Source organism: Maylandia zebra, linkage group LG4 (genome assembly GCF_041146795.1).
Source record: "Maylandia zebra isolate NMK-2024a linkage group LG4, Mzebra_GT3a, whole genome shotgun sequence".
In the NCBI taxonomy this organism is placed as follows: Eukaryota; Metazoa; Chordata; class Actinopteri; order Cichliformes; family Cichlidae; genus Maylandia; species Maylandia zebra.
This window is the reverse complement of record NC_135170.1, coordinates 26,915,864-26,942,844: the sequence shown is the minus strand read 5'-3', so window position 1 is coordinate 26,942,844 and position 26,981 is coordinate 26,915,864. Positions and strand designations below refer to the sequence as shown.

General features: G+C 39.0%; 3 protein-coding genes across 10 annotated transcripts; 1 reads left to right on the top strand and 2 right to left on the bottom strand.

The window, feature by feature from the left end:
* The first annotated feature begins 3,710 nt into the window (after window positions 1-3,710).
* Window positions 3,711-6,654, top strand: mpg (N-methylpurine DNA glycosylase). Its single transcript, XM_004552186.5, has 3 exons — window positions 3,711-4,164; window positions 5,565-5,769; window positions 6,015-6,654. The coding sequence occupies exons 1-3, from the start codon at window positions 3,895-3,897 to the stop codon at window positions 6,464-6,466; spliced, it is 927 nt and encodes a 308-aa protein (XP_004552243.3). The 5' UTR covers window positions 3,711-3,894; the 3' UTR covers window positions 6,467-6,654.
* Window positions 6,655-7,129: 475 nt separating this feature from the next.
* nprl3 (NPR3-like, GATOR1 complex subunit) lies at window positions 7,130-22,515 on the bottom strand. 8 transcript variants are annotated; one of them, XM_076883323.1, is made up of 14 exons: window positions 22,106-22,515; window positions 21,134-21,203; window positions 18,767-18,805; window positions 17,967-18,099; window positions 14,969-15,043; window positions 11,819-11,969; window positions 11,635-11,716; window positions 11,392-11,529; window positions 9,646-9,802; window positions 9,152-9,258; window positions 8,834-8,963; window positions 8,194-8,422; window positions 7,918-8,110; window positions 7,130-7,473 (listed from the first exon to the last, which is right to left on the bottom strand). In XM_076883323.1, exons 1-14 carry the CDS (start codon window positions 22,299-22,301, stop codon window positions 7,308-7,310), a joined length of 1,866 nt encoding a protein of 621 aa, XP_076739438.1. In that variant the 5' UTR covers window positions 22,302-22,515; the 3' UTR covers window positions 7,130-7,307. The 8 variants fall into 8 exon arrangements, with proteins under 8 accessions (XP_076739438.1, XP_004552236.1, XP_004552238.1 ...); XM_004552179.3 differs by having other exon boundaries at window positions 8,194-8,407; XM_004552181.3 differs by having other exon boundaries at window positions 8,194-8,383.
* Window positions 22,516-25,300: 2,785 nt separating this feature from the next.
* LOC101477177 (hemoglobin subunit beta-A) lies at window positions 25,301-26,218 on the bottom strand. Its single transcript, XM_004552178.5, has 3 exons — window positions 26,061-26,218; window positions 25,647-25,869; window positions 25,301-25,559 (listed from the first exon to the last, which is right to left on the bottom strand). The coding sequence occupies exons 1-3, from the start codon at window positions 26,150-26,152 to the stop codon at window positions 25,428-25,430; spliced, it is 447 nt and encodes a 148-aa protein (XP_004552235.3). The 5' UTR covers window positions 26,153-26,218; the 3' UTR covers window positions 25,301-25,427.
* Window positions 26,219-26,981: the final 763 nt, after the last annotated feature.

Below are 26,981 nucleotides of genomic sequence, written 5' to 3'. Positions count from 1 at the left end.
GTTATTGCTCTGGAAAAGAAGGTTAATTTATCATGTAAATTAATGAAATTAAATGTTCTATTGGAATTATTTTCTTTATAGTGAACCTTTATCTATCAACATAAAGCTTGTTCTGAAGAAGAGAAATGATGTTAAGAGGTCCATTAAAAATGCACGTCCACATTTTTTTAATAACCTTGGTTAAAAGGCTCTCTGAAAACTAACTTAGACTAACACACTGTGAAATGGAATGAGCAGCGCTAAGTACTAAAATCTCTTTCAAATTGATTTCTGGCTTTTTATGGTGCTTAGATGTCGATTATATCATGCAGGCAATACAAATTTAAACACAGACCAAGACCAGACGTAATCTCAGCAATGCCAGTAATAGTTGCTTGTGTTTATTTACACCAACCAACATCATGGCTGTCTCTTTTTAAATCATGACTGTCATATAATAGCGACATAGTGTTACGTCTCAAACGGATACTTAATATAGATAGAATATGTCTTTATTTTCATTCATATATTATGCAGTGTGACACAATTTGGTTTGCAGCTCTGCCGATGTTCAAGTTAAATGTATAAAAATAATATATAAATAGTAATAAAAAATCTAAAAGAATAACAATCATCATGCAATAGTACAATATAGTATAACATATAAAAATTACAATGCACGAGATTCTGTCCGTCCACATTATGGTAAATGGCCTGTATTTGTATAGCGCTTTACTAGTACCTAAGGACCCCAAAGTGCTTTACACAACATGTCATCCTCCCATTCACACACTGGTGATGCTAAGCTACATTGTAGCCACAGCCACCCTGGGGCGCACTGACAGAGGCGAGGCTGCCGGACACTGGTGCCACTGGGCCCTCTGACCACCACCAGTAGGCAACGGGTGAAGTGTCTTGCCCAAGGACACAACGACCGAGACTGTCCAAGCTGGGGCTCGACCCGGCAACCTTCTGATTACAAGGTGAACTCCCAAGTCTTGAGCCACGATCGCCCCATTATTACCACACTGATGACAGAAAGTATTATTTTTAATATTTTTAAATATTTTTATTACTACTTCAAACTATATTTTGGAATTTTCTTTAAAAGTGTAACAGTTTTTTAGGGAAATTATTTTAATTAAACTATGTAATGGTCTGAGTTTCGCAATGGTGCTACTGACATTCATACCTAAGATATCGTATAAACGTTACTCAAAAATAGAGATATAAATTTAGGAGGCTAGTTTTTTTAGACATCCATTTGATGTAATGTGTTTATAGAGATAGTTATAAACTAAATGTAGTAATGCCAAACTGCTATTGCATACACCCACAGACCATTTTATTAGGTATACATATTTGGCTGCAATGTTATGCAGATACCTGATCTGTCAATCACATGGCAGCAACTCAATGCATTTAGGCATGTAGATATGGTCGTGACAACCTGGTGAAGTTAAAGGGTAGAGCATCAGAATGGGGAAGAAATTTGATTAAAGTGACTTCCAATGTGGGATGGCTGTTGGTGCCAAACAGGACCTGGTGATCTACTAGGATTTTCCTGCACAAAATTCTACTGGATTTAATTTTTTTTAAAATAACCACTTGTTTCAACCAAGGTATGCAGAAGAGCATCTCTAAATTCACAGAATATCAACTCATGAAATGGATAAGCAACAGCAAAGGACGACAACACAGGGAGGTCACTCCTGTCAGCTAAAAATAGGACCAGGTTTCTGATCTGATGAGTCTCAATTTTTCTGTGACATTTGGATGTCACAGAAAATCAGAAAGTCAGAATTTGGTGTAAACAAGCATGAAATGTATTCACCCTGCACTGTATCAACAGTTCAGGCTGCTGCTGGTGATGGTGTAATGGTGTTAAAGCAGCCTACCTAAATATTACAGCTAACCATGTCCCTCCCTTGTGACCACAGTATACACATCTTTCAGCATGACAACAAGCTGTGTCACAAAGCTCAAATCATCTCATCTTGAACATGACAGCGAGTTCCCTTCACTCCACACGTCTCCACAGTCACCAGGTTTCAATCCAATAAAGCACCTTTGGAATATAGTGGAATAGGAAATTTGCATCATGAATGCGCAGCCGAAAAATTCGCACCAAATCTGTAATAACATCACAAAGTTGCTAAACCAAAATCTTGGAGGAATGATTCCAGCACTTTGTTGAATCTGTGCCACTACAAACTGAGGCAGATCTGAAACCATGAGAGAGTTAACCCAGTACTAAAAAAGGTGTAAAGAGTCCAGTGAGTGTCACTTTAAAATAAGTTTACCATTCCCTTAATTAAACACAAACACACTGAATACTGCACATGAAACCCAAAAGATCAATTGCTTTTTTTCATAGAATTCTCGGAGTCATCGTGTAGTAAGCCATTTCGTTCTGGCGGCATTCTGCTCATCCATCTGCACACACAGCGGAGTCTCTGGTGTTCCTGCTCAGCGTCACGATCGCTGAGGTGGCTGCTGGAATTGACAGTGATCCAGAATGTGGCTGCTATGATTATCAGTGGCAGCAACAATGAAAGCTGCTCAGCCCAAACCGCACAAGCACTGCTGACGGGCAGTAGCAACACAGTCACAGCAAACAATGGTGTTCTCTGGCCCACCAGCCATGACAAAGTCAACAAGCCATTCCAGGAGACTTCTACTGAACATGCTCAGCAGATTTCTGTCTGGAATGTATTCTGGCTCAATAAGTTACTTGAGGTTTCCATTAGAAGCGCAGCCCTTGGATGAACACGGTGATCACAGTGTTGCTTCTTGAGGAAACCTGGAAATCAAACCTCAAGAGGTTCAAGATTAAATTATTGCTTGATCAGCACAAAAAGGAGACAAGAGAAAGTACAGAATATGATACCCAATGACTACCCATGCAAATTTGTCCCAGTCATCTATTTTTGTGCAATGCCACACAGAATCTGTGACCAAATGAGGAAGATGACACTTTCGTGCTTATTTTTCTCTTTCACATGTATAAATAAAAGTCAAAAAAGAAAGGTACATCAAGTCCATCTTTATTAGTTGACTTGCAGTTCATTCCTTTCATCTGCATCATAATAGGCTGATTCCTTTTTACAGCCAGAGATTTGCCTCCACAGTAGCCAAAAAGAAAACTTGTATTTCCCTGCTGAAGTTGTGGTCTGTGGCATGACCACGTCACATACTGTTAGTCTTCCAGAAAGCCGCATGGGCTCAAAACGCCTGGGGCCAAACTGGCGCCGTCAACTTCCTGGGCACAGGCAGTGGAGAGCACGCAGAGTGGTTCTATTTATAACCTCTTATTATCCAAATGAGCCTGAAAAGATAAGGCAGCAGCAGGAAAAGGGCACAGGTTGTCAGGTAGTCTTTCGGCAAAGTGGCTGCTGTGCTGAAGGGCAAAATTCATAATGCACTGTAAAGTCATTTTGTGAGAAAAAGATGGAGATTTGTTCTTAGAGGCAGTCTTATTACCATAGAATTGCTCCATAATGAACAGTCAGTGGCTGCTTAAACATTTTCAGCCCAAAAAGAGAAGAAAACTGCATTCATGAATTTTCTTTCTTTGCAAAACATGTTTATTTTCACATTTTCTTAACCATAAATATTTTTTTTCTTTCACAACTGAAATATAAAATAATATAGATGGGAAAATAAAATCTTTCTAGGAGAAAGCCTTGAAGGTTAACGTCTCCCACTACCTCCAAGAAGTGCGCGGTCCCTTTAAGAGATACCAAAACAATCATATCCACTTCCTGTATGCTAGTACGTGAACGGTTTCCATAAGACTCTTTGTATTGTGAATTAAATACTAAATATTGAATAAACGTATTGTTGGGTTTATAAATACACGCCGTCCTACATGTGTTTTTTAAAAATCTGTAAACCTTCTGAATTTACGATAAGATGATGGCAGCGCGAAAAAGAAAGATGCTAGCGCTGGCGGCGGCAACATCTGAACAAACTGTGTCGTTAAATAAACACAACAAGGACACGGAGCTGAAGCCAAAGGACTCACAAACCGCGCTTAAGAAGCAGCCCAGTCAGTGTGAAAATGCTCAGAGTGCTGAGGCGGAGCGAAGCTGTTATTTTACCGGGAATGAGCAGCAGCACAGGCTAGGAGAGGACTTCTTCAAGCAGCCCTGCATCAGTTTGGCTAAAGCCTTCCTCGGCAAGGTAGGCTGATTTCTCACCTGAATTTAACACCTTTGTATGTAAATGTGTGTGTGTGTGTTTTTAAAAGTCAGGAGGCACAAAATGTAGGGAAGAAAATTTATTTTAGTTTAAAATTGTTGTTTTTTTAACTTCACCTTTCAATTTATATCTTAGTAACTGGCCTCTGTACGTTTGAATGTGCCTGATAAACTTACTTTCAGTGATTGTATTTAAGTTGTTAAGCACTGATTCCCATTTTTAACGCTGTCTAACTGTTGCTTATTTGTTTATTTAAACACATATGCTTCTTCAAAAACAAAGTCTGCTAACTTCAGGGATATTAATCTGTCCATAAACCATTGTGTATTTATTTGACATAGTTTACCTTCTTTGGTGCAAATGAAATTGACAACAGGCGTACTGGAGAGGCAAAAACAAGTCTCCCAAAAAGGGAATGATTTATCAGGTTTTGCTCTTTCCTTATCCAACTGATTTTATTTCTAGTTTTGTCACTACTTGTAGTATGAGACAATACCTGCGACCATTCAGGCTGCAAAGGTAGTCCACCTCTTCCATGATGGCACTTCCATACAAGCCTTTGGAGGTTTATTGTGTCTACCAGCAAAGTCTCAAGAGTGTAAAGGTTATATTTCTGAGCAACCTGTCAGAAACACCCTCCATGAGGGTGGCACAACATACTTCAGTAGACTTTCCATCACACCCCAGAACTGTACAGTTGTGAGCAGAAGTTGCAGGTCCACCACTGAAACCCTGGTTTCCTCACAATTGAGAACAAGTTTGCATTGAGTCCATGTTACTGATATGAAATACTCTGGAGATACTGTGGGGAACATTATGCTGCCTGTAGCATCTTCCAGCAAGGTTTGGCAGTAGGTAATAGCGATATCCTTGCAGGGTCCCAACGACCTTCACATGCGAGCACATCACGGTCCCTGCTTGAAATCCTCAGACCAATTGTTCTTATGCTGGTGCAGTGCGCCCTAGTTATTATTTTATTCCCAACAAGTATAAATCAATAAAGATTTTGAGCTGGAATATTTTATTCATGAAAGTGTGATTGAGGTGTAGTTTTTTTGTTTTGTTTTTTTTTGTTAGCAGCAAAACTGGCATGCTGGCAAGCATGGATTTTCTTTGATCGTTCATTGTACACCTCATGAAAATACGTCCGTACCCAGTTTTTGAAGCAAAAGGAATATTTGGCTTAACAGAATAAGGTCAGAGATACTTATTATTTTGCTTTCATAGGACTTTTGCCATGACATTAAAAATAGACATTTGTTGTGGTTTTGATTGTCAAAGTTGTGTTTTGTAGGTAGCATCCTTCAGCTAAATGACAAATCTATGTAACCCACCATCCTGTGGATATAGAGAAAGAATCTCCCTGTCCTTTGTTCCTGCAGGTGCTGGTCCACAGGTGTGCAGATGGTACGGAGTTGCGAGGAAGAATAGTGGAAACTGAAGCTTACCTTGGAGGGGAGGACAAGGCCTCACACTCGGCGGGAGGCAAACGCACCGAGAGAAACACAGCCATGTTTATGAAGCCTGGCACAATCTACGTGTATCCAATCTATGGCATCTACCTATGCATGAACGTGTCTAGTGAAGGTAAACGCTATACCCACCAAAGGTGCAATATGTTTTGTACATTATGTCACTAATTTTGTTCACATTCATATATTTATTATTGTTAACAATGGATGTGAAAAGGCCAGTTTTGATCATTCTTCATTATTACAACATTAAACATAAACAGCAGTTCATGGCTTCAATAGTCGCTGTTTAAAGGGTAAAAGGAAGGAGACAGAGTGGAGCCTTGCTGACTGATGCATATTGTGTGCTGTGTTGCTCAGGGGAGGGTGCTGCTGTGTTGCTGCGCTCACTCGAGCCCCTACAGGGTCAGGCCGTCATGAGGCAGCTGAGGGCAGCCAGACGCAAAGAGGGAGCCCGTCAGCTGAAGGAAAAAGAGCTCTGCAACGGGCCTTCAAAGCTCTGCCAGGCTCTAAATATACCACGATGTTTTGACCGTCGAGACTTAGCCTCAGACCCAGATGTGTGGCTGGAGAATGATCCCGACACAAGTCCGGCAAAACCCCAAGATATCGTATCAGCACCACGCATCGGAATAGAGTCCCACGGGGAATGGGCCAAGAAGCCGTGGCGTTTTTATCTACGTGGGCACCCCTCTGTTAGCGTTGTGAATAAAGAGGCAGAGAGACAGACTCTGTCTGGAAATGTCATGAACGATTTAAGTCCCCATGCCGTGAAGCCTGATACAGGACAGCACAATGTCAAAAGGACTTAACAGGAAAATTCCTGAAACTCATCTGATCTCTTTAAAGAGTTTAACACTGAAGAAGAATAAAAATCATACAAATACATGATTGCTTTGTTGGGATGTGTCTCACACACATGAAATTAAACTGTATATTTGTAATTTTGTAGTTTGGAGGCAGTGGAGATTCTACAATAAATGTTGCTTGTTTTCCTCAACCATTTAGTAATAAGCTGCAGCTTTATGGTAGTGATGCAAAGCTGTACTGGAAAGTAGGCTGAAGAACTACAGACTCGGTTTGTTAGCATCTGTTTAAAAAAAATGGGGGGGGGGGGGGGGGGTTTTCTGTAATTTGCCTTTACACACGCCTTTCGTTTGGTTTCATCTGTGATTTTTAATAAACATTCACACTTGGGAAATTTCCACCTCAGTGATTTCACAGATGTTTGGCCTGATCTGTTTCCCTCAGAGCAGGAAAAGTCTGTCTGATGTTTAGACTCTTCCTTTTTTCTTTCCACATCAGGTATTCCTAAGGAGAGGTAGCTCAAGGTCTGGAATGATCATTACTCACTGTGCCCCTCTGAGGACAGCACAGATGATCTAACACATCTGGGGCACGGGAAGATGAAGTGAAGCCTCCACTAAACACTGCACACACTTCCAATATTCACAAAAAAAACCTTAAGGCATGTCTGATATATACAAAATAATTTATTACTGTAAACAAACATTTGGCTCATACAGAAAAAACATCTTGCAGTCAAGGCATTTTGTTTTAAAACGTCTTTGACCACTTAGCTGTGAGCCCAGCAGGCCATTAACTTCTCCTAAACTGACACATTTTCCAGTTGCTGAAACACTGTCTGCACAGCTAGTCCATCGGTGACTGAAAGATTGAAATAATGGGATCTTCATGGTTGGTAACCACAAGGACACTGCGGAACTTGTCAAACAGCGTCTTTAGCTGCGAGCGCCTCATGTTCTCATTGTACATAATCTCTTCCAGGTGGTGATGTCCTCGGAAATAGTGCAGTAGCCTGGAAGCAGTTAACAAGAGAAAGAGTTTCACTGACTGATCAACAGTGTCAATCATCCATGAGACAGGACTTTTGCACCTCTGATGGGAGCCTTCATTGCTGTGAAGGTGGCAGCACTGGAATGCTGAGAAGCTCTCCAGACACTTTTGATCTCCACCTAACTGCTGGTAAACTAACTCTTTAGCCTATGCTGCCCAATTAAATTTTACAATACTATGCAAGTAGATTTATTCAAACCACTGAACAAATACTTTTTTATCTATTGAGAGACATAAACATTTCATTTCTAAGATATGAGGCAAAGGCAGGCAATCAGTTAGTTCATGTCATCCATGTACACCGCTCTCATGTTTGAACATAAAACAGAACAATGGCAACCTTAAGGACACTTAATAAAACAAGCACACTATGGTCCTGTTGTCAGTTAAAGGCAGATTTAATCACCTCGCAAACATCCGCAGATCCTCTGGATTTTGTGCAGCAGGGATGTTAAGAATAAACTGCCTCTCGTGCTCTGACAGGCTGGCGAGCAGTGTCTCAGTCATCCTCTTGTTGAGCGGGGAGTCTCCACCAGTTAGCAGCTCTGCACTGGAGTTTTCCATACTGGGACTGGTTAGGGTCATGTCATCACTGCTGGCTACACAAAACAAGAAGAATGTCAGATTTTATAGTACAGAGTTAGAGCCGTAAGAGCAGAAGAGTAGAGGCGGGAGGACATACTCGGTGAGCCAAAACTGAGCGCACTAGGGGTACTGAGACTGCGACCTCCTACTCGGGCAGCCAGCGGAGGGTCTTCATCCCTCAGCCCAGGCTCATCCTCACTGGGTGGTACCAACAAGCACACATAAGTGTGCAGCTGGATCAGGAGGCGGCGCTGCAGCATCCAAACCACCATCTGGATTAACTGGGCCTGGTTAACCAGCAGAGCAGCAAACTGCATTAGGATAAACTGAAATAAGGGAATCGGAAAATGCTCACGTAACCAGGTCAAATATGTTTTAAAATAGATCCACAAGAAAGAGTCTGATCCTGTTCTCATGAAAAATGGAGGATGCATACACTAGAGACGATGTCCCTTTGCCATTAATAATTCATCAGGACCTACACTGCCAGAACAAGACGAAGAATGATGGCCCACCTCAAGGATTATAAGTATTATAACTTATGTTTGTGTTCAGTTTTCATATATATTTCTGTCTTCAGGACATAGATATACATCAGATTATTTCATTAAACATGCCTGAAATCATGCAAATTTAAAAAAAAGAAAAGAAACTGGGACATTTTCACAGGTTTAATAAAAGTATTTGTCTTTTGAAATGCTTCACACATGTATTCCACATCATGCAATAACCCCCACCTCCTGTGTGGGAGCTTCCAGGGGATTTCTAAACTCAGCCAGTGAGACAGGCAGTGAGAACTTGGCTAACATAGAGGGCAAATCATGACCAGGAAACTGCCGGGCAAACTGCTCAGCCAATGGTGAATATCTATTCAGGGAGAAGAGAACAACACAGAGCTTATTCCATCACAGAACATCTTTTAAATTTAATTCCAAACAGTGTTGCAAGTCAGATCAGGAAGCCTCTCTATATGAGGAAATGCCATGGATGAGTGCTTAGCATTAGTGTGCTTCATTTCCTCTTCCCAGCTGGCTTATATCACATCAGATACTCACAGGCAGATGTTGGCATGCGGAGACAGCATGTAGACATTATTCTCACACAGTGGGTAGATGATAATTGCCTTGCCCCAATAAACCAAATGAGCAGCAATCTGAAAGATCTAAATGAGAAAATATTTATCAAATAATCTCTAGGATGCCAAATAAAAGCAAAATAAGCAAATAAGAGCTACACATGGGGATTTTCTCAGATTTGCATTACATATATCTGCCACTAGATGACAGTAAGACCACCTGACTAAACAACTTCTGAAGGTTATACTTTTTTAAAAGTATATATGTATGTACAGTACACTTTTTCACATTTTAACTTTCCTCTATTCTATCAGTGATGCATACTGCACAATGATTTATAGATCTTTGTGTATTAAACACAACTAATGCATCTTTTAGACTTATAAAAACTAATTTCATCTGATAAATTCATGAGAATCACATCTGACATTTTAAACTGGAAATCTGATCCAGGTAGTGTGACTGTCCTGTACCTGAAGTAAGGCCAGGTCAGCATCCTGAGCCAGCTGCTGCAGGTTTTTCACTGCTGAGCAGGTTTTAATCAGGCGGATCAATGCAGGGGAGCAGTCCAGGGGAAGCTGGCTGAGGAGTGTTTTCTCATTTTCCAGAAGCAACAGGGCATGATAGGGTCTGCAGGATCAGACACACAATACGGATTCTAAATGAACATACATCCACATACAAGCAGACTCTGTTTGAAAGAAACACACATTTAGTTTATTTTACATACAAAGACAAAGGTATACATATTAAACTGTTTGTTAACTAAATATCCAATCAGCCAGTCATATGGCAGCAACTCATTGTGTTCAGGTATGCAGACATAGTCAAGACAGTCAAACTGAGCATCAGAATGGGGAAAAAAGATGATTTGAGTGACTTTGAATGTGGAACGGTTGTTGATGCCAGAAGCTGCTGATCTACTGGGATTTTCCCACACAGACATCTTTCAGGTTTACAGAGAAAAAGGTGAAAATGCCTTTTAGATGCAGGTCAGATAGGAAAGCAACAGTAACTTAAATAACTTGTCAAAACCAAGGTGTGCAAAAGAGCATCTCTGAATGTACAACACATTGAACCTAGGAATAGATGGGCTACAGCAGTAGACCACCCCACTGCCACTCATGTCAAATATGAACAGGAAACTGAGGCTACACAGGCTTACACAGACTCATTAAAATTTGACAGAAATCCCAATTGCATTTACAAACTGACAAATCTGCAGCAACCTGTTTGTGATGTTATTATGTCAACATGGCCCCAAATCTCAGAAGAATGTTTCCAGCACCTTGTTAAAACTATGCCGTGAAGAATTCTGAAGGATAAAAGGGGTCCAACCAAGTACCTGCACAGGGCAGCAGCAACTAATGAGAGAGCTGATCAAAACTACAGCTATTACATTGAAATGCCAGTAGGCGGCACTAAAGACCACACTAAATTCTGCATCGTTTGAGTGCTTTATATATTAAACACATACATTTGCTTACCAAATACAATCCAGCTAATTAAGGCACAAAACTTCTTTGACATAAACTGAGGGGAAATTAGACTATTCTGACTAAAGGGCTGAAGGGTAAGGTGACCTGTGGATCAAAGAGGGATTTTGACAAAGCTGTGTTATTTGATGGTTATGTATAGACCTAAGCTGACTAGCCAACGTAGTACAACTGTGTGCATTTGAATGATTGCTGAAGTTATAAGTTGTGATAAGTCCATTTTTAGCAAATTAGTTTGTACTTTAATATTCCAAGCTGGCTGTCACAAAATGATTGTTTTCTGGCCTTAACAATTTATTCATATTATTATGATTATTAGACATTATGAACACAATTGATTATATCACAAATGCAACTGGATGAACTTATTTTGTCATGAAAAGATGCAATGTGTGAAAAAACAGAAGGAATCCACAGAAACCACAGAGTAAGTTATGAATGTGTAATATAAATAATATCATTTTAAATATGACATAAAAAAGCTATTACACCCATGTGTTTATGTTTTGACAAATGAGGTCTATAGGTGTTTTTAGTTGGCCATTTGTAGCAACACAGCCCACATCTGCTGATTTTATTTCATCTAGAACAGCTAATCCCCCTTCCCCACCCTTCCCGTGTCTTTAACTGTAAACAAGATACTTCTAGTTACAGCTAATCAAATAAGATGTTGTGAGATGTAAGAAAACGTCACATAAAAAGAAAAACAAATCTGTAATATACCTTATGGCCTTAAGGCTGCGCTCTAATGCCTCTGGGGGGATGTAGGTGTCACCAATCCTGTGGATCTTGTGCGGCAAACAGAAGCTCACCTCCAGCCAGTCGTTGATGTGAAGTCGCACCACACCGGTTGTACAAAGGCTGAAAAAGCACCATCATCACAATCAGTAATTGCAGAATCATATATTACACAAATTTAGACAGCAAATCCAAACAAATGAATGTAAAATGCATGTGGTCACACACCTGTCATACGCCTCCTTGAGGTCTCTTGCTAGCTTACACTTTGGAAGAATTTGTCTAAATGGGGACTGGGGGCTTCCATCTGCTGATACCAGAAGCAAAATACCAATATTCTATGTTAACAAAGATGTAAGTCTGACTAAGACCAAGCTGCAAATTTGATGTGTAGTCTGAGCTTGTATCTCACTTTCAGTCGTGGTAATTTCCTCCTGGACGGCCAGCATGAGTTTGGCCTCGCGGGTCAGATACTGGCAGCGGCGCTCCTCGTGCTGCAGAGCAATGGCAATGCGGCGTGACAGGTTGTGCATGCAGCTGATGACGGATGGGTCAGCATTTGCCTGCAGGCCAGAGATGAAAATCAGCCACTTTTTAAATGTCATAATTATGCAAAGAAAGAAAAATGTATCTGTTACACTTTGATTATAACACCAGTGCTTTTTTGTGTGGATGGTAAATGGACTGATTCTTATATAGTGCTTTTCTACTCTCCCGGAGTACTCAAAGCGCTGCATACAACATGGATCAGTTCACATTCATGTCCAGGCTGTCAGCTGTTAACTATTAAACATCCCGTTTATTTTACACCTAACGTCAGTTAATGATCTTAGCATGGCACCCGCTGAAAGATGAATGAATATGACTTAACACGCTCAGTATAAATGTTGTTTTTGAGCACATCTTTGATGTTTATTTCTTGTCATATTTACGCAATTCAATACAAAGGCTCTGCAATAATTTCTACATCTTATAATGTTAAGAATTACGAATTGCATTTTGATTAAACTTGAGCAGATGTGAGGTTGTTGTACATGGAATTATTGTTTCTTATAATCAGTCCACCTTAGGTATGAAAACAAAGATGGAGAAATGTATATAACACAAATTTTTTTTTGTTTTACTGAGCTATTTTTACTTTATTGAGGAATTTTATGCAGCTTTTTTTTTAATTGTATTTTATTTTAAATTTTACTTTTATTGTAATAAACTTTTACTTCTTGAGCTCCTATATTTTATTTTACATTCTGATTTTTTTTTTAATTTCTTTTGTACAGTTTTCACACTACGATACTGTTTTGTTATACAGTGTTTTAATTCGTATAGTAATATTTTACATGTATATAAGTTGTGTTTAATGTTTTTTTTGCTGCTTTGACACAAGAATTTCCCAACATATTGGATATAAAGTAGATCTTACTTTAAGGTAAATGGACTGGTGACTGGTTCTTACATAGTGCTTTTCTACTCTACGTGAGTGCTCAAAGTGCGTGATAAAACTTTCACAAGGATACTTTGGCATGCAGCCTGGAGCACTAACCTTCTAATTAGTACCTCCACCTCCTGAGCATGGATCAGTAGCATCAATGCGTATTAGCCAAACATTGTTACAGACTATATGACTCTTGTTGACGTACTGGTAAATAGCTTGATATTTACAATTGTCAGTGTTTATAACTTATGTGTTTTGTTACAGTAACTGTTCCCCTACTTCAGATGTTAAAAGGTGTTTCAGGCTTCACATGTAGACAGGTGAAAATGTAAAAAGCAGAGTCAAGTGCTTTTGCCAAAGCAAAAGTAATAAAACTCTAACTTTATAGATATGTTGACCAATTAGAAGTCTACAAACAACAACAGTGTTTTTGACACTGATGTCAAAAATGAGATAAAGGCACACACCTTTGATGATGCAAAACAAATCAATCTTCTCCATTTAAATATGGGGTTTTTTCAAAGGCTCCATGTCCAGTGAACTAAAATGCTGTTTACGTGTAAACAAAGGCCAAAAATACCTATGTATATGTGGAGCCTTTTAAATAGTTGAAAAACTCAGAAACTGTTTATAATGGAAATGTCTTTTTACCAACAAAGCAGAAGTGGATAAATAACTACAGAAATAAAATAATCAAATAAAATATCTCTATTAGCACTGCCCACTTGGGTCGGGGATGAGTTCAAGTATCTCGGGGTCTTGTTCGCGAGTGATGGGAGAAGGGAGCCGGAACTCGACAGATGGATTGGTGCTGCGGACGCTGCACTGGTCCGTCGTGGTGAAGTCTCCGGAAAGCTGAGTGTAAAAGCGAAGCTCTCAATTTACTGGTCGATCTACGTCCCTACCCTCAGCTATGGCCACGCACTGTGGGCAGTGACCGAAAGAATGAGATCGCGGATACAAGCGGCGGAAATGAGCTTCCTCCGAAGGGTGGCTGGCCTCTCTCTTAGAGATAGGGTGAGAAGTTCAGCCATCCGGGAAGGGCTCAGAGGAGAGCCGCTGCTCTTCCACATCGAAAGGAGCCAGTGAGGTGGTTTGGGCATCTGACAATGATGTCTCCTGGGCGCCTCCTGTGTGAGGTGTTCCAGGCATGTCCCGGGGCAGACCCAGGACACGCTGGAGAGATTATATCTCTCGGCTGGCCTGGGAACGCCTTGGTGTTCCCCTGGATAAGCTAGGGGAGAGGGAGGTCTGGGCTTCTCTGCTTAGGCTGCTGCCCCTGCGACCCGGCCCCGGATAAAGCGGAAGAAGATGGATGGATGGATATTAGCACTGGCAAGTGGGCAAATTGTTATTTTCACCATCAACTTCAACCATCATCATCTTCTCAGAAGTTCACAATTGGTGCATCCCTATTCAATGCAAGTTGATATGGTTTTATTAGAGAAATAAGAATATCAAATAATGTTAATTATAAACATAAATAATAAACATACAAAATACATGAAAACAAAATGTAGCAGTGTTTGGTTTACATACTGCCATGTGGGCCTGCTGTGTTTTTGTACAGAATTTCCACAGTTGCCAGGAAGATATTAAAAACATGACTAAGTACTTTTTGCTTGCTCTTACTGGGAACCATGACTCAGCATGGGGAGGGGCGCACTGGTCAACGTGATTAAGCCCCCCTTCCTCCCTCTAAGTTACCATGCTCTCACTGATAAAGTATACTGGAATATTATCAGCTACCCATACCACTCCCATTCACAGATAAAAAACCCCCCACAAAATCTATGTGTCCCACCCAAGCTAACTAAATGTAAATTATTATTAAGTTTAAAGTTTCCAATATCAAGAGTTTTACAGTTACAAACATTTGGCCTCGCAGGTCAGGTACCGACCTATATCTGACATATATCAGTATATCTGTACATTTGCCCGTAGTACATCTGTATATTTGCTCTCCACTTATCTGTATATAATTGCTCTTATTGCACTTACTACTCTTGCACTTCTAATTAGATGCAAATTGTACTTCATAACCCTGTATTTACACATGTGTAATGACAATAAAGGTGAATCCTAATCCTAAACATTTAAAATTAAAATCAAAATACATCTTGTGCATACCCTGAGTGCAAATACCACATTAAACAAGATCATTGTTGGCATTTCTCTCTTGGGTGAAGGATCTGTTTTAGAAACCTGCAAAGAAAAAAAAGACAAACTTATCACCAGATGCAAAATCTAGACAAGCCTTTATATTAAAATGTCAGTTTACAGTTTGTTATTTTGCTGTTATAGTCAAAACTACTAACTGATGCCATTTTTTAGATTTATTTTTTTCTTTGGAAGACTATGACAAATAAAACCTGCCACAACTTTTCCAATGTCCAGTGCAACAAAATCAAATGTTGTAACAAAAAGAGCAGTACAGTATTTAATTTGATAAAAGGAGGTCTCACACTTTTCACTTGTAAAATGAATTAAATAATTAAGACCTAATCAAAATGCTATGGAACCTTAACCTTAAGGCCTAACTTCCATGATATGTCACACCAGCCTTGTACAATGATCTTATGAATTTACTGTGGACTGAAATGTTCAGTTTAGGTAAACAGAAGTGCTTCATGGTAATTTTAAGTCAGATACAGTAGGTGTTGTTGTAAAGAATAAGTGCAACCCTTGTGACTTTCATATTTCTCTATTTTCTCCACCCTGTGTGATACACCATTATCTTAGCAACACATGCTGTGAGTCATTAGACTAAAAGACTGACAGCAGGGAGCTTCAGCCAAATTTCAAACAAGCCACAATTGAATATAAAACACTTTTATTCAAGCTAAGTACCGATACACAACAATATGATAATAATAATAATGATGATAATAATTATAATAATAGTTGACACTTTCTATTGTTTATTGTTTATGTATTAGTCAACATACATCAACAAATTTCAAAACAGCGCAGCATTTCGCTAAAAATCAACAAACAAAGACGTAAAACATTACAACAACAATAATTTGCCATTCATGTTTGAGTTAAGCTCTGCAGGTACTGCTTTAGTGGCTTCTTAAATGAACCCCTGTTTTTGACCAGTTTGGTGTTGCTTGGCGACCCGTTTCAGAGAGAGGAACCTCTGTATCCGATTGTTCAGTCTGACGTCACTAGCCGTGTCTGGACCTAAACTCCGCTGCAGGTCCACATATCAAACGATCACTATGGCATTACTGAGAGTTGAAAAACTGTCTAAAGTCTTTCATCTTTAATAAAATGATCAGCGTTCTGCTCTACCAGGTGTAACAATTGAGTTTAACATCCAGGCATCCATGAAAACGGAATTTATGACATTTAACGGAGTTAGAAGTTAGCAGGGAGTTAGCTCGCTATCTATCTAAATACAATATAGCATGTCCTGACTGTGGGGTTTTGGAAATAAATTAAAACGTACAGCTCTGCTATCACTTCCAGCATAAATGAAGACAGAAAACTAAACAGCAGTGACGTTTGTAGGGTTACTTAAGTTTGGCTAGCTGGTATATAATGATGTGCTACGTGACCGCTAGCGACACAGCTATGTTAGCATAATATAAACAAGCTAACTTTTTTTCCACTCGATAAAAGTTAACGTGAGTGTTCTCGGTGGTCAGGAACAAATGTAATTGCATGGCAGGATGCTGTAAAAGGACCAAACTTCAGCCAGGAGACCAACTGAGATAATCCATCCACAATACGAGGTTAGTCATTCATATACTGCTGCATGGGCTGGGCTGTAGTTACATCCTAAGGTTTTAAAAACTGAGCTTAAATAAATGATTAGCAGTAATAAAAGCCGAGGGAGGTCAACAGTGATCACTGACAGTTTTAGGAGCTTTCAGAGATCAAATAGAAGAAAATACATAACATTAAACATGTTAACAACACAAAAGCCATATTAAACGCAGACTACTTTAGACCCGGAAGTAGGATTCGTCGCGTCATCACTGAACAACCGGATGGAACAGCTCTTGTCATAAAATTAGTTCAACTCTGAGCTAAAGAATTCACTTCACGTGTCACGAGATCGTGGCTAAAACCAGTACTTACAAAAGACATGTGGCACAGATTTCATAATAAAGGAGTTTGCATAAATAAATAATAAAACACGTGAATTGAATTGTTTATCAACAGTGAACCAAAATATTTGCTTATACATGTTGCACGCATTTGTATTGTAGGAGCTTTCAGCAGCACGTGACCACATTAATGAGCAACACTCCACATGTGACAGAACAAGTGAGCAGATGTCATTAATCAAAACAAAGGAGCTGGAGACCCAACAGCTGATTAGTCAGTCCTATTATATTTCTTTAAAATCAGTGAACACTGTGCCAAGACTCTCACTCTATCTTACAGACCTTCATTTAGGCCTCACTCCACATGTTTAGAGACTAGGGCTGCCACGATTAGTCGACTAGTCACAATTATGTCGACTATCAAAATCGTTGACAACTAATTTAATAGCGGAAGCGTGGTTTGAAGCTTTGTAAGATCCCAAAAGACGCAGTAATAAGTAGTAGGATTTAAGAGTGTAATAATGGACTGAAACAGAAGGTGGCAGCACTGCATGTAAAATGGTAAATGGCCTGCATTTGTATAGCGCTTTTCTAGTCCCTAAGGACCCCAAAGCGCTTCACAGTACATTCAGTCATTCACCCACTCACACTCACATTCACACACTGGCGATGGCAAGCTACATTGTAGCCACAGCTGCCCTGGGGCGCACTGACAGAGGCGAGGCTGCCAGACACTGGCGCCACTGGGCCCTCTGACCACCACCAGTAGGCAAACATGGGGTTAGTATCTTGCCCAAGGATATTTGGCATGCAGCCAGGAGGCAGCCTGGGATCAAACCACCGACCTTCTGATTAGCGGCTGACCTGCTCTGCCACCTGAGTTACAGCCACCCACATGTACAAGGATGCCAGCTGCCGTTAAACCCCGAAGAAGAAGAAGCAGTGTCAGGTATCGTAGCTGTGTCCAAATTCAGGAACCCATCCTTCTGTGCCCACATTTGTAGGCCGATTACATTACAGACTGTCCAAATTCGAAGACTCTGACAAAAGCGGCCGACAAATGATCCTACCTGGATGATAGGAGGATGCTGAAGCAGGGTGGGGTGGCCCACAAATCGAACATTGTCTATCTTCAGTTCAAACTTCTTTCCACACATATCAGATTTGGTGGCCAGGATTGTGGAGAGGACGATGTCAGAGAACCTAAAAGAGGGAAAAACCCCAATAAGAAAATGTGCAGTGTGGGGAGAGCGCGGACATCACAGACACAACTGAGATGAGTGAGAAAGTTTAAATTAGCTCAGTTTGCTTATACTTTTCACATTCCTGTCTATCGGAGAGGTTACATTAATCAGATGCATCTGCCTGTAATTAAATTCAACAAGTGTATAAATGGAAAACAAAACTTGTTTGCCTACTAGAGAGGCGAAAAGAGGAAAAAGGCCTCTTTGCGGAAAAGGTGCAATCGCTGTATGAATGAAGAGTGTGAAAGACTCATGCTGGTTTGACTTAAGTAACTCATGCTGTGATCAAAAGGACACAAATTAAGGTGTTAACTCTCGGAAATAAAAAAAAAAATTAAACACACCACAGACTTACTCCACCACCACAATTTGAACTGTGTTCTTTAAAGTTTACTCTACATGCTAAAGGTAATATAAACAATACAGACTAAAGCTTCAATGATAGCCTTAAACTCATATTTTGTAGAAACCAAAGCACTGATTCATTCTTGTACGACATTTTAAAAGGATTGTGTACTTAGATCAGGGTTGGAGATCCATATAAGACACAAAATAGGAAAGAAGGGGATAAAAAGACAGGGGTGATCTAAGCGAAGGAAAGGTGGTTTAGAATGATTTCGTCTTACCCTGCTACCAACTGTTCGTCAGTTAGTGGAGATTGCTCTCTGAAATGGGGATTGGGCCACAAAAAAGAAGAAAAAAAAAACAAACAAAAGGGAAAATGCAACACACAGTTGGGCTAAATGCATAAAAATGGACATCAAAACAAGCCGAACAAACATGTGATAGTGTGATGTGAAAACACTGGTGTGCTAAAGTTCTAATACCAGCAGTGCTGGTTAGTGAGCTTCTATACCCGCCTCAAAGGTTTTCAAGGTAACTAAGTTTGTAATAAAATATGACAGTACAATAAAATAAGTCTGAATTATCTTTATGGTTAATACAGTTAATGTAGTGCTTCAAAAAATTTTAAATGCTGCTGGTGGGAAGTAATAGAATATATATCAGAAAAATCATAATTCTGATTTTCAACAAAAATTTTCTTATTTTTGTTCTGCTAAATTAGTCTGGAAAATTCCTACACTACCTGCCCAATATCTAAGATATGTTTCACGTCATGAACACCAAATGAAAGCTGCTCTTATGCAATTGAATGGCACTGCTTGCTTTAATAAAGCTAATAATAACAAAATGACGTAAACAAAGCTTCTATGAATAGGTTATTTTACAGACTTATATGAACATTATACAGCTATTGACACATATGTGGCATCACTGAAAAGCAGTTTTACTCTTTTGTTTTACTCAGTAGATGAAGAAGAGTCCCAGCTAAATTCAGAACGTGACTGCTGGTGTGGTTACACAGTAACTGCCTTGATGGAATCTACTAGCATGAAAGACAAAATAGAAACTCATCTTAAGATAGGACTGTGCGATATGACCAATATCTCATATCCCGATATAAGAATTATATCGTCCTGATAACGATATAAATCACAAAAATGTAACATTTTCTGTAAATTCTGTGAATCTCGGGCAGCTCGTCTTGCGGGAAGTGTTTCCAGCTGCGTGTCATGTACCTGGAGTCGCGTGTTTTAAACGATGCATGAAACTAGACATTTTTAGACATAAGTTGTAAAGGCCGCCGTTTTCTTTGTGAGTATTTATCACACAGCGTGCTGCGGGGAAAAGCCTGTTCTAACGTTTGAGTCTAAGGTTTATTTTTTAGCACCTGGCGGCTCTTTTTAAATTCTCATCCGTAAATACTCTGCTCTTTCACGTGATTCAGTTTATTTTGAAAAGTCTCAACAGGATCTTGAGCTTTATTGTGAAAGGTTTATGTGGAACATAAACAAGCGGACACACGATGCTGTTACCGTCGTTGTTGCTAACCACAACGCATAAAAACAGGCGCTTGTCCGTTGTAGTGTGGTTATATAAAATATAAGAGAAAGAGAGAACTTTAAGAAATTTATATAGCCACTACAGTAACCATCAAAACGATGAAAAAATATTGCCGTAAACAGTTTATTTTGCGACACCATGAAACAAACGATAGCGTAAAATGAAACGATAGACGTTTTTATATCGTCATCCGATATATATCATTATATCGAACAGCCCTATCTTAAGATGCACATTAGGGGGTTACATACACTCACTGCCCACTATACTACATACACTTGCTCAACTGCTTGTTAATGCAAATATCTACTCAGCCAATCACATGGCAGCAACTCACTGCATTTAGGCATGCACAGAGTCAAGTCAAATTGCATAACCAACTCTAGCATTTACACAGAATGGTCTAAAACCGAGAAAATGTTAAGTAAGTGGTGCTTTTCTGGGTGAAAATGTTTTGTTGGTGCCAGAAGACAAAGGAGAATGGACAAACTATTTTGAGCTTAGACTCAAGGCATGCAGAAGAGCGTCGTTAAAAGCACATCACATCAAACCTTTAAACAGATGGAAAATGGGACCAATCCATTACTAGTAAGGTGTACCTAATAAAGTGGCCAGTGAGTGTATCTCTTAGCAGCTGGGAAAAGTGAGTCTATCCAAACAGCACCTCGGGCTGTGACAAATATTAGGTACAAAGTGAGGTGAACGTTTTTGTTTTTTTTAAAAAATATATCATATACTGAACTGTTTTACTCAATCATTTTATCAGTTTAATAAAGTTTATTAAAGGTCATCCACACAATTAATTAAAATCAGTGGTTCTCAACAGCTCAACGTTTTCAATAACCTAATAGCTTAACCTAATAGTTTTTCCTGGTAATCCCCACTCTCCCACAGTTTGAGAACCACTGATTTAAAATGTGTGTCAGCATCTATAATATTGCTGAAAAACAAAAAGTGTGTCTAGATGGGGGAAAAAAGATTACAAGCATGATGGAGGAAAACATAATGAGCTTAATAAGCTCATTTGGATCTCAGAATGAAACAGTAAGTTGAATAATACATAAAAAAAATGAAGATTGTAGAAATACCTTGAATCACCATCCTGGTCATCAAGCTCATCCCCAGATGTGTTCAGCACATATGGATTCCGCTGTTTTGCTTGTGGACAGATATCAGTGAGAGTTAGTCATTATGAAAAATACATATTAGACTCATAACAAAAATAAGAACCACTGTGAATCTGACTTCAACTCACTAATCATAAAATTGTGTTAGAGAGACACATGCTTTTACTGTCCTAGTTCGTGTCCCTGTTCCTAGTAAAAGCCTCTCAGCATCAGTACTGTGCCAGTATTTGCCAAAAACACAATTGCTGGTATTTAAACTGCTGTAAATAACTTCACGGCCTACAGTCTCAAAGATATCGCTCATGAATGATATGACGTCATTCTGAGCGAGAAAGAACAGTCCTATCACAAGGTAGAACTTTTATATATCTCTGAATTATCCAGGTAAAAAGTGTCATTAAAATGCATTTTTAAGAGAAACCTGGGCCAGTCCTGATCTAGAACACAGTAGGTGCAATAACGCTGAGACATACAGATACTGGCAAATCAAGTAAATGCTTTATTTTATATAAAATCCTGTTCGGAAATCTTTTTGACTGCAGCCTATTTCCAATTATAAGAAAGGTTATTAGGCATAAAAGACACACAGAAACAACTGCAATGACTTTTTGGTGCAACACCAGCAACAAGAGGAACTTGTGAATGAACAAAAGTACATCAAATTTATGTGGCACATCCACCAACAACAATCTGAGAGGCCAAGAGGGAAACTTCAAGAAGGAAGAACAAGCAGACCCGATCCTCAAAAAAAAAAAAAAAAAAAAAAAGACAATCCGCAGTTCCAAAGTCGACAATCACAACAAAAGGGGCTGTTGGTCTGCCCTGGATTACACTGCTGCTTTATTATCTCCTGTAAATATGTAATTACGTGGAAGCGACATCTGTGTGTGCGTAAATGTTTATGTTTCTGCTTCATGCTAATGCTACCCCTACCTGAGAGAGATGACGGACACTCAGCGACCTTTTGGTAGGGATATCGGAAAAGGAGTTTGTTCCCTCGGCTTCCAGAGCTAACCAGTATGACGCTAATAGGGCTGGTTTTGTCGCCGCATTTGTATGCACTACTTTGGGACTGAGGGTACAAGGACTTTCGGTCATCTGGTAGACCGTCTGACGGGTTGAGCATCATGTTAGCATTCTAGCTAACTCCTCAGTTAGCTTCAAACAGACAGGGAGCGTAATCTTGCTTCACTTCAAGCTTAACACTGGTGTTTGCCATACAAAGACACCGACCAGAGACAAATTATAGCCTGACTAAAGTTAACTATAAAGCCTTGATATTATACCCTACCGCACATCCATCCGCCACTGTTGGGATTGTTTTGTGTCACTGTGAAAACTGTTCGGCTGAAACAAGGAGGGCAGATATCATATTCTTCCGCTACTACATAACATAATCTACTGCGTCACTCACCGTGATTTCTATAGATTTTTCTTCCAAGGAGCGAGACTTTCTTGAATTGTTGTTATTAATATTTTTGAATTAGTCTTGAGCAATAGATGCCCAGGTTTTATGAGGGTAATTTGAAGTTTTCCTTTGCACGTTGACTGACTTTTCACTTATTTTTAGTCCTTCAGACTAACTTAACGTTGAGCTATGAAGACCCAATCTAAGACATGAACCAGTGCTGTGTCAACACATTACAAATAACCTAAATGAACTCCTAATTAACTACCGCAGATCTCATCAGCATGAAAAGCAAGAAATTACTCTCTGAGTCAGAAAAATCACTTTGAGAATCTTTTGAAAAAAAAGTTGTCAGGAATACATAATTTAGAGGATGCATATGCAGGACAACGAGAGCCCAAGAAACCAAATATAGCTCAGAGAGAGCGTTTGTGTGGGACAATGTGGGACATGTTACTAATGCTTCAAGGTGATTGGAAATTGTTGTTTATCTTAATTTGAAAATTATAATATAATAATAGATACACATAAACAACTGTTTGTGTATTCTGTAGATACACAAACAACTGTGAAAGACAATCACTCCTCTAATAAGTCAAAGTTGTTTTATTTAATGATATAATTCATGTATTTATTTGTTTATTCTTATTTAATTATACACTCATTAATTCGTTTTCTATTGCCATAACTTTCTCTTCTGTACCATTTTTGTGAGATGTGCTAATTTTAATAAAAATTCTATTATACTTTTTTTTATTTTTTAATAAAAAAGTACCTCATAAAGTGCCACACCAGGTCGCTCGATTTTCATGGGATTCCTAAAAAGTATATTTGTAGATGTCAACAAATATTATTTAAGGACAGGGAGACATGATATAGTTGCAATAAACAGATGTTGCCATGCATATGTACATGAATTGAATATATGCACTGCAATAAACACTCATTGGCCACTTCATTAGGTACATCTTGCTAGTACTAAGTTGGACTTCCTTTTACCTTCATAACTGCATTAATTCTTCATGGCATAAATTCAACAAGGTGCTGGAAACGTTCCTCAAAGATTTTTGCATTTGCATGACAACATCACACAGTAGGTGTGTGATCTATGTTGTGAATCTCTCTTTCCACTGCATCCCAAAGCTACTCTGTTGGATTGGGATCTGGTGACTGTGGACCAGTAGGAAAAGGATGACGATGAAATGGTAAAAGTCCAAACGAGATATCCAGGAACTAAATTGTTTCTAAAACCTATTTTCATTTCTTGTCCATTTTTCTTTTCTTTTCTTTTCTTTTCTTTTCTTTTCTTTTCTTTTAATAATAATAATAATAATAATAATAACATTTTTTTTTATTTTTTTATAAAGCGCCTTTCAAGACATGCACCCAAGGACACTTTACAATTAGATAAAACACATAATGGAAAAATTGAGAAAAAAAATGGAAAAAAAGAACAATAAAACAAAAGCACAAGCTAAAATTAACAAACAGTGGGTTCACAGTGAATATGCAGATTTGAACAGATGGGTTTTGAGTTGAGATTTAAACTGGGGGAGATTCTTTTTAAATCTCTGTATGGATCGGAATATGTCTGAGAACAAAACACAAATAACCTTTTCCCCTGTTTTGCACAGTAATTGTAATCCGCTCTAATTTTAGTTTATCTTAGCTCTATAAAACAAGCTCGTCAATGTCAAATTTTATCCACTAGATGACGCATTTGGGCGACTGTGGGAGCTTTGACTTTAGATCCAGATGAAGATGATGGATGGATGGATGGCTGGATGGATTGCACTCTCTTTATTCTCCATTTTGAATATCACGTGAGTATAGGAACTCTGTTTATTCACTTGCATGCATTTAGAGCTGCACTATAATCCCCGGCTGACGCCTGCAGAAATAAAGCACATTTTAACAGTGGTAACTTTGTTTGTTCAAAAATAATGAGGAGATATGCATGAAGATTTTTGTAAGATCTTCTGTCATAAAGTACTAAAAGACCCGGGCACCCGGTGTGTATCAGTTCCAAAACTTTCAACCGCGCCCTCACAATATGTGACACACTGTTATCATTAATTTTAGAAAACCACTCCCTTTTATATCAAACTGTACATTTTTGAAGAAGCCAGAATAACCGTTCTCCGCTGGCAAAGATAAGGAATAAATTACTGTAAATAACTCGCAACAAATATACAATTTGCTGACTCACAAGGGCACACACCTTATTCTCACCACCCCGGCACTTTTCCAGGTGATCACGCCACAACAGGTTGCAGCCAGTTTATTGCATTTCATTTTTCTATAGTTTCAAAGCGGGAACATGTCAGAAACCGGAAGACTGCTGCACACCTTTTTGTTTGTAAATGTGAACTGACACTTCAGAAAACTCAGTGGTACCCAAAGATTCTAAAATAAAATAAAAAAACAAAAATAAAAAAAATCAACACTACTATATCCATAGTCGCAATCGATATAGTAGAATGAATACTGGTTGAGAATCAGAGGAGATGGCAATCCGTTATATAATATTAAATATCTTTTTTTAAAAAACGTTGTAATGAGGACAAAGAAATGTAAATAATGAATGAGTCGGGGCATATTTCTTAATTAAAAAAGTCATTAATGTTGTTTTTGAAGACAAAATTAAACTGACACAAAAGGATTCTTAGTGTTGAATTATCGGGTATAGGAACACCTGAAATGATCGCACAGAGAATGAGTTGGAGTTGAGTTTTTTTATTTTATTTTGTTTTTATTAGTGCATATGACAACAGAGTTAAAGAGATATGATTTTAAAATCACTTTTATGACTGTTGCACATCTTTGATGAACTGGCACTCCAGAGATTTAGTGGTACTGTCTACCCAGGGCAGAAACGACCACGGACAAAAACTTCTGCCAGGCTTCCTGGACCTCAGCGGTGAAGACGCTGGGACCAAACTTAGCGGCCACACACAGGCTGATGCATTCAGCGAGCACCTAAAGTGAGAGAGTTGGACAAAATAATTAAAGAATTACTCCTGATCTAATAGTGATAAATGTTTCTGGGTGCTGGTGGGGGCATACCCTGAAGTTATCGGGATCCACGTGGAGCTTCTCAGAGTGCATAGCGCTCAGTTTGGCGTAGGTCTGCTTGATGTTGTCCAAGTTCTTCACAGCATTTTCCAGACCACCCATCACGGTCTTTCCGTGTTGTGCCACTTTGGGGTTTCCCATAATGGCAGCATTGGTGGACAGGTCTCCAAAGGCTTTGAAGTATCTCTGACCCCAGGGGTACACAATCAGAAGCCTGGAATAAGACAAGAGACAGAAAAAATAACAATTTTAATGCATATAATTTTTAAAAAAAATATGCATTTTAATCTAAAATGACAAACATACGCGTAGATGCATTGGTTTCAGTTCGGTTTTAAGATTATAGGAAGAGAAAGTCACTCAATACATAAATGTGTTTCTAAATTGCAATGAGCTGCAGGTTACCTGCTGAGGGCCTGGGGACCGATTTCCCCCACATCGATTTTCCCCCACAGGCCTATGATGGCCTTGCGCTCAGCATCTGTCCACTCGACCATTTTGACAGCGTAAAGGTTTTCACGTAGCTTGTGATCAGAAACCTTTTCGCAAACGCCGATCTTCGGGAGCTTTTTATTAATTACATAGTGCCACACCTCTTCGTCCTGGAAGCATCTGATTGGACTATAGCCGTCAGGCTTTTGGGTTGTTGCCCATGAGTAAAATAATCTTTACCAGATTATAAGGAAAAAACGCAAACACTTATTTTTTTATGTAACAAATATAGAAATAAGTATAAGAATTATAGACTACAGGTCTTTATAGACTGTTTTTAACCTATACGTACAGTAAAAAACATTTAAACCTCGAAAGTGATTTCTGATCTTTCGTAAGTGATCAGATCCCAACAAGCTGGCCTGAAAGTAGGGTAAATACCCGTTTCTGATGTATATATATATATGCAACACACATCTCTAGTAAAGAAATGTAGCCTATTTTATTTGAGAACAATTCTCCAACCTCTAATAAATAGGATACAAAGGATAAAGGTGCTGTGCAGTCCCACATGAAGCGCAACAACCAGTCATCCTTTTATATCTCACATCATGCCTCGGATATGATTACTTACCAAGATTTTGGTAAAAAATATCTTAATTTTTGATTATGTGGTGTCATTCTGTGAGTGCTTATGTTGTCATCTAATTCTCTAATTCTCTCTTGAGACCAAACGAGCGTTTGGCAGCGAGAGATTATTTGCCACTTGTTTCATATTTTACACTTCGGACATTATTTTATAAAATATCACATTGCTTTTTCAACAACCTCTTGCTATTTAATAATTTCTTTAAGGGATAAATATATTAGTTTCTTCCCCAACAAAATAAGTCA